The sequence below is a fragment of the Myotis davidii genome, unplaced genomic scaffold (assembly GCF_000327345.1).
Source record: "Myotis davidii unplaced genomic scaffold, ASM32734v1 scaffold450, whole genome shotgun sequence".
NCBI classification, from domain to species: domain Eukaryota; kingdom Metazoa; phylum Chordata; class Mammalia; order Chiroptera; family Vespertilionidae; genus Myotis; species Myotis davidii.
In genome coordinates, this window is record NW_006282385.1 from 380,429 (window position 1) to 388,401 (window position 7,973).

General features: G+C 42.0%; 2 protein-coding genes across 3 annotated transcripts in view; one reads left to right on the plus strand and one right to left on the minus strand.

Annotated features, from left to right (window-relative positions):
• The window catches only part of ATG3 (autophagy related 3), a 29,726-nt gene extending 25,531 nt beyond the window's left edge, over positions 1-4,195 (minus strand). Inside the window, exons 1-2 of one of the 2 annotated variants that reach the window (XM_006752916.2) lie at positions 3,727-4,195; positions 1,272-1,313 (exon numbers count right to left, since the gene is read on the minus strand). In XM_006752916.2, the coding sequence (XP_006752979.1) occupies positions 1,272-1,313; positions 3,727-3,798 (114 nt within the window). In that variant the 5' untranslated portion in view covers positions 3,799-4,195. Of the gene's footprint in view, positions 1-1,271; positions 1,314-2,999; positions 3,036-3,726 lie in introns of those variants that run through there. The other variant, XM_015559192.1, reaches the window with a different exon arrangement.
• A 277-nt stretch (positions 4,196-4,472) lies between these two features.
• Positions 4,473-7,973, plus strand: part of SLC35A5 (solute carrier family 35 member A5) — an 11,898-nt gene continuing 8,397 nt past the window's right edge. The window contains exons 1-3 of the mRNA XM_015559195.1: positions 4,473-4,603; positions 5,433-5,550; positions 5,824-5,972. Coding sequence (XP_015414681.1) covers positions 5,504-5,550; positions 5,824-5,972 — 196 coding nt within the window. The 5' untranslated portion in view covers positions 4,473-4,603; positions 5,433-5,503. The remainder of the gene's footprint in view (positions 4,604-5,432; positions 5,551-5,823; positions 5,973-7,973) is intronic.

The following is a 7,973-nucleotide window of genomic DNA, read 5'->3' on the forward strand; positions in this document are numbered from 1 at the left end:
TTTGCTGGACAAGAACATTAAGATGCTTAATATCAAAACTTAGTTTTATTTGGCATTCAAAATATTGAACTCATGATGCCTAAGGTAGAATGGGTCCGTCAGAAAACGTCTAGCTATGACCCCTCATTTTATAAATAAGGAAACATGAGGCCTGTGCCTGGTTAGCTTCATTGATTTGTCCAAGTCAGAATAGGAGAAATTAGAGAAATTGGTCTGGAAGGCAGATCTAGTTTCTTTCCACACCACTATGTGTCTTCACTAAAAATAAAGACAATTTTAGATAAAAGATCAACATTCTTAGAACTCACAAGGATTTGTCACTGAAGAAATTCCATCACAATGGAAAACTGAAAGATCAGTTAATTCTCTAGCTTGAGGTCCTGGAATTTACAGCAATAGCCAATCATAAAACGAGGTTTATTTCAAAAAGTTTCTCTCAAAACAATGATTATGTTCTATTGCCAATTAGTGGTAGTTTTAATGAGAGTTAAAAGTGAGGCTTAATAAATTCTTTGCCATTTATTAAGATTAAAAAATAAGTCTGATGCAATCATAACCATTCATAGAACTGGAGTCTAAAAGGACTTTTAGGTCAGTATTCATTCCGCTAAGGATGACAAAATAACTACCTAAAGGAAAGAGAACACTTTTATTATATAGATTTGCTGAGCAAGTAAAATGACTCCTTTGAAATAATTCTTCATTAAAAGTTCAATAAAACTCAACAGGCCTATAAAACAGCCATCAGTTTCAGCATTAAGCAGAGTTAATATTACTGAGTTGGGAGAAAAAGTGAAAGAAGGGTGAGAAAAAAATCCTCGTTAAATATGTAGAAATAAAATGTTTAAGCTAAATACTGAGAGACAAACTTAATATCCAAGCAGTGAACCAAAGTTTCCAAATGGAAAGTCATGAAAACTCATGTTTGATTAGACAAAGGCAAGACAACAAAGGCCACAGAGTCCACTGTTCGATACAGCACAAACACGAGTGAAGGATAAGTGACGATAGGAATCTTTTCCGTTCCCTCTTCCACCCTCACTTCCAAATAAAGAGGAACTACAGAGAAATATGAGAAGTGGCAAATCAAGAGGGAAGTTACATCTTCTATGGGAAGTAGAAAACCCTATATAGTTGCTAATGCAGTCAACAGAATCTACTTTTACTCAAATCTAAATTAAAGTTAAATATTTTTTTCTTAATAGTAAAAAAGCCACCCAGTTAAATATAATTGTAAAATATCATAGCTTCAGAATATCTTCAACACTCACCTCTTCTGGGGTGATAACACCTGTTTCCTTAAATTTTGATTCCTAAAGTGAGCAAAAAGAATAACAGTATTATACTACTTTCACTTTCAAATTAAAAATGTTTTTGTGCAGCTGTTTGCCTGGCAGCCTTCTAGGCAATGGAGCACATACAAAAAAGGAATATATCACTGGTACCTGACCTCAAGAAATATATATGTCTAGTGGAGAAAACTGACATGAAAATAATTTCTAAACAATAATTTGGGGAAATCACAAATATCTTTATTTTACAGAACAGTAAAAACGTCTTAAAGATGTTTAGACATCCCACAATTCAGCCAACATTTCATTTAAATGGAATATTAGAAACCAAACTGTAAGTGGTAAGTCATTTAATACTTTTCCATTATTTTCACCTCCAAGGTACTAATGCAATATTCTCTGCGCTAAAGCAAGGATGTTACCTATCAAATATTTCTAAGTTTTTAAGTTATATGTAAGATTTTGTGGTAGAGTCTGAAGAAATACAAAGGTTCATTTATGAACATTATTCATTCAACAAATATTAACTGAACAACTATGTGCACTATTTGAGTTAATGGGGGTATAGGAGTAAATAAAATGGAGCAAACTCATCTTTGTGCTCATAAGAACTTTAGACTCTCTAGTGGAGGGACAAAAGCCAAATGGTAATGAATACCATGAATAAAAATGAGGCAGAGAGGAAAATGCACTGGTCCAGGGTGTAAGGAGAGGTCAGAGGTGGCCAGAGAACAGAGACTTCACTGATGGAGAACTAGAGACCTTAGGAAAGGAACCAGCCGCAAGGCTGTCTGGGTGAAGAGCGTTTCAGGCAGAGGGAAGGGCAAATGCAAAACCTGAGGCAGGAGAGGCTTGATGGAGTGACAAAAATAGGTCAGACTGGCTTAAGCAAAAGTGAGCAAAGGATATGGTAGTAGGTACCAGTCGATAGGGGCCTCTACCAAGAGGCCTGGAGATCATTGTAAAGATTTTGGCTTTTACTGTACCTATGTCTCTCAAACCATGGTTTTTCTTAATTTTTACCTACTAGGAAAAATAATTATTTCTTTCCCAGGGATTTAGTGTGTGTGTGTGGTGTGTGTGTGTGTGTGTGTGTGTGTGTGTGTTTTCCTTGCCTTCCTATACCTGGTAGGAAACTATAAGTATTCTCTCTGTAAAAAAACAAGCTAGGTAGACAGTTTTCTGAAAAGATGACATAATATGCAAAATAATCACGATTCAACTGTCAAGATGGTTTTCAAATTCAAATGGACTGAATAATCTCAATTAAGATGGGTTTCACAGTAAACAAATATAAGCATAGCAAGGGTTGAAATTCTCATTTATAAACTTTCCTGACTTTTTTTTTAACTTGGTCTAACAAGGTATCATTTTAAAATCAGTCTCAGAAATAAACATGAAAAGAGTTCAGAACTAACATTTCCCTTTGCCATGGGAAAGGAGCAAAGTAAAACGGTCCACTATTCTTCTTGGTGTACCCAAATAGCTTCCTGAATAAAGAGAACCATTTCCATGGATACTTCACCCCCACACCAAGATTTGTAAAATGTTAGTGGGAAGCTTAAAAAAAACAACATTAAAAAAGAACTCGCTATTCAACCATTATAACTGCTCACTTTTCGGAAAGGAAAAAATAAAGTTGCAATAACAAACTTTACTCTAAAACAATTATATAATAAAAACTTGAATACACTTCTAGAAATTTACCTTGGAAAATAAGAAAACCATCCGTCTCTCCTGTAATAGTAATGTGTCCCAATTTTTACTTTAAAAAATGATGCATTGCCAATGTAAAATCAGTTATATACGCAGGAGGGGCAAAGCTGCTCCTTATTATCGTTAAAGTCCAAGATTAACAACTCGTTTCAGCTATTTTAAAACCTTGGGAACGGGAGGTTTTGCCTGTTAGCTGGGTTCAACGGTACTGATGAGGTTGCAAATTCACCTTGTTCCTTCGAGATCTAACAGGTTGGGATCTCAACCACCACTGGTTATTTCCAACTCATCATAAAAAAGATTTACACTTGAAAAGTAACATCTGTTATTTTAGTACCAAGTATAGATTTCATTTTTTTTAAAGATAAGTAAAATCTTTTTGAAACGTTCAAACGACTACCGATGCTGAGTTTAACGTTCTCAAATACACTTGGCTGCGGACTACCTCGCCGCCCGACGTACGCAGAGGCGCCGAGTCCTGACGGGCGAAGGGCGACACGAGTATGCACAGCGCGTCGCTCCAAGTTTCCCCCAAGAGCCGGAAAGCCCTAGGAAACAGCGGCGGAGACCACAGGTGGGGGCTGCACCTCTTCCGGTGTCCCACCTTCCTACACCTTCCCCGGGCGGAGAGCACCGTGACACCCCAGGAGCCCGGTCCTCGGCGCCTGCAGAGTTCAGCGTGTGCCTGACAGCCCCTGGCAAGCCCGGCCCGGCTTACCTTGAGAACCGGGGTCAGGTACTCAGCCACTTCCAGTGCCTTTCCCTTCACTGTGTTAATCACATTCTGCATCCTGGGGCCGGGGTAGCGGCCGGCCCCGCGACGGGGTGGGAAGGGCAGCCGGGACAGAGACCCGGAGCCAGAAAATGTCCCCGCGGCAGCCGACGTGCACCGGCACGCGGCCGACGGCACCCGAGGGGACGGGTCGCGACGGGACGGACGGGACGCGGAGGAGGGGCGGCTGGCGCCGCGCGCGAACAGGGCGCGCGCTCCTGCACCCCGGGCAGCGAGGTGGCGGACCGGGCCCAGCTGTCACCTGGCCTTGAGGGAGGGCGGCAGGGCAGAGGGGTGTGTTGGGGAGGGAAGAACGGGCGCACGCGCACCCCTGCCCTCAGGAACTCTCTTCTTCCCTTGGCTTCATTCGCGCCCCTTCCGGCTTCCCCTTCCTTTTCCCACTCTCTCGCCGTAACTCCGCCTCCACCGAGGCCTCACGTGACGCAGGCCTTTCGGGACACGTGACGCGAGAAAGGCCGCGCTGGGGCGGAATCAGGTCGCTTCTCCCCGCCCTCCGGGAGCGTAACACTGAGCGCGCCTGCGCAATGGGCGCCGGGTCGGCTCCCTGCCCGTCGGGTCCGTATTGTGCTTCTTGTTTCGTAATAGGTTCTGGGATAGAGGCTTGTTCGCCTTTCTTTCCCTCCCATACGTTCCCCGCATATGGATCCTAAAAGCTGCTGCTGCTGAACTGACTCAGCTTTAGGATGTGAGCTCTTCCACTGGAAGCTCTTCGAGGGAAGAACTGAGGTGACTGCGTCCGACAGGCCGAGCAGTGCGCGTGCGGATGAGGGTGGGCGCGGCAGAAGAGGTCCCTACTGCGCAGGTGTGACAGGAGGCTTTCCCCTGGCCTTGCAGAAGCATCTGCTGTCCTCTTGTGGGAGAGGTGGCTATTGGCCTCTGCACATTGCCCAGAGCTGTCGCTGGTGGCGTTTCAAACCCGTCGCTCAGCAATCCCCCAGTGCGCCATCCCTACACTGGGAGGCTTTCTACAAGCACCCAGCTGGCGCTTGGTGTCCTCATCATATGAAAGTGTAACCAGATAACCAAGGGGTCCCGGCTGCCTGTCACTACGTGAGCCAATTAAGCAGAGAGGATTGGGTCATATAGGAGCACTGTTGTTTTTTTTTCTAATGACGCTGGCTGTATGGGAAAGTAGCAGGTCATCCACAAAAATCAGCTTTACCTCTCCCCATCAGCCAGCTGCTTATATTGGGTAGAAGGGCAAAGATTACGTGGGAAAGTAAGAATTACAGGCATGGGGAAGGAGGCAAGGTACGATTGCAAAGGGCGGGTGCCTTGGGGACTAGATTGTTTCAGCCAAGAGGTTGTAAATCTTCCTGTAAGGATAGGCAGATCTTGGAAAAGGAGGATGGACTGCATTCCGATGTTAGCTCCCATGTCCCAGGGAACACCACTCTCAGCCGGGCTAGAATGTGTGTCTCTAATCAGAACAGAGCCACCTCAGTTAACAGCATGATTAATATTTCTTATAATTGGAGCTAATCCCCAGTATTCTATTTCTGCCCTTAACAAAAGGAGGGCCTTAGAGTCATTGATTTCTAAGTTCCTCCTTACTTCCATAATGAGTTCAGTGTAAGTTAACAGTAGTGTAATGAAATCTTTCCAAGCAAGCTCTTTTTGCTCCTCCTCAGGAAGAGCTGCAACCGAGGAGAGAAATACAAATCTGAAATTCTCATCTTGTAGAACAAAGTTGCTAATACAAATGAAAGTTAAAGAATTGCTTTTCTGCAGAATTCTGCAGTCCCCCAAGTGTCAATTACTCACTTGCTACCTCTGGTAGCACTTCTAATGTGGTTCTTGCCTTTTCTGTCTCTAGAGTTACCCCTCTATCAAATTTTGGTTGTTTTCGTTTGCTGTCTCCATAGTTTCTCTTGTGCACTTCAACTTTCTTGGTTTTGATAATAGCCATAGCCAGCAGGGTTACCCATGAAAATTTCTTTTCTGTTCTTCACACATCTATGGTATTTGCATTAGCCTTAATCTGCCAGTTGGGTTGCTCATGAATTTATTCTTCTTTTTAAGGCAATTAGAAAACAGTGAAATGGAAAGCAAGTGCTGTGGTCATCCCATGTTATGCTCCTTGTCAACAATGTATACGTTCTTGCTAGGGACCATATTTATTGCTTTAAGCTCAAGTCGCATCCTATTGGTAAAATATTCAGCCAATGAAGGTAAGTTAAGACTTATAATATGAATGGAGCACTTTCATCTAATTACACATTCTTCTGTGTGGTTTTTTTGTTTGTTTTCTTGTGGGTAAAATGGGGATAATACCCTTCAAGTACTCGGCTTCATGTGAATGATGAAGAATGTTTAAATTGATTTTTTTAATGTTTAATTCTTTAGCAAGAAATATTTTTTATGCTTAGTGAAATTTGGGTCAGTCAAGTACAGGATCCAACCCTTTACAGAACAGATCATAACATGGCTTTAATCAACCAGTATATCTGGGCCTGTAGCAATATGGAGGATATATTTGTTTGGTCAGTTGGCATTTTTGATGTACCATCTTAGTTACTGCATCAGTGGAACAATACAGATTATTAGCTTTGTTCAAGAAATCTGTTTTTTAATGTAAGAATTTGTATTTAAACTTACTTTAACTCCACAAAACTATATGGAGAACCTTTCACGAGTTACTGAGGACACATAAGTTTATGACACCATGACCTTTAATGGTCTGCTTGAGAAGTCTGATGTGTCCTAAGTCTCTATTTCCCAGTTAGCATTTATCTGCCAGGCCCTAGGCTAAGTATAAGCAGGGTGCAAAGTGCAGAGAACTTATGTATTTGTATGCTTAGCCCATGGACACAGGCAATAGGGTTGTGAAGAACTGGATAGAGGCTGGAGGAGGGGGAACATCTGTAATACTATCAAAAATAATATATATATATATAATAGATTTTAAAAAACAAAGTGCATAAGACATAGACCTAGTCCTCATGAACAGTTTATTAGGAGAGACATAATGTAAATACATTGTGAAAATACAGCATCCTAAATGCAGCTCTGTGCCAAAGACGAAGACATTGTTTAGAGTAGAAAGTGGTATATTCTATCTGGGAGGCAATGATGTGGAGTGCAAAGGGATAAAGGAATGCTTTCTTGTTAAGGTGACAGTTGATCCACAAGAATACAAGGTGGTCAGGAGTATTCAAAACAGCCTGTAAAAATGAAGAGATACATCTAAAAGTAGGATTGATTGTGAGAAACATGTAGTTCAAAATTACTGAACAAAAAGTTTAAGGCTCAGAAGAGACGGGAAAGGAATGCTTTTCCAGAGAGAGAAGCAATGATCAGATAGTTAAGGACTTCATATGCCATGCTAAGGACCTGGGACTTTATTCTCTAGACCTTAGAGTCTGAGGAATAAGGAATACTTGGAATATCATAAACAGAAGGGGAAATGAAAAAGACTATTATGGTAACTGGATGGAGGAGGGATGAAAGGGGAAGAGACTATTAGGAGGAAGAACAGGTTGGGCAGAGTTCAGAGAAATTACAGAGTTTCAGTTTGTACCTTCCATATGGCCAGTAGCTCTATACTTGTTCATTGCAATATTCTGCAGTGTCTAGAAGATCACACATGTGAAGGAAATGAAAATTAATGAATAAATACAAGGTAGTTATTCATATGTATATGTTTAATGAGCATTAAATGTTCCAGAGTACAGATTTGGAGACATTAATATTAAATTGACATTTAAAACCCTAGAAGCAAAGGGCTCATTCAGGGTAACATGCAAAATGAGAAAACAGAGCCAAGGGCAGAACTCCAAGGAATGCCAACATTTAGCCATCCTGCAGGCACTCAGAAGGATGTTAAGAAGGAATTGTTAGCGAGAACGAAATGCACATGACTCATAGAAGGAAAGAAACAAGTTTGAAGACAAGGAATTGCAACGTCATACTAAGATAAGGGTTAAAACATGCCCTTTGGAATTAGTAATATATCTATAATAATGAAAGCATAATATGTTAATTAGACCAGACAGCCGAATGACCTTCCAGACATCATTCCGGACGTCCTTCCGGATGAAGCCGCAGTGGCAGGGGCCGAGGCAGATGCGGTTAGGGGCAATCAGGCAGGCAGGCAGAGTGATCAGGGGTGATCAGGCAGGCAGGTGAGTGGTTCGGGGTGATCAGGCTGGCAGGCAGAGGGGTGAGGGGCG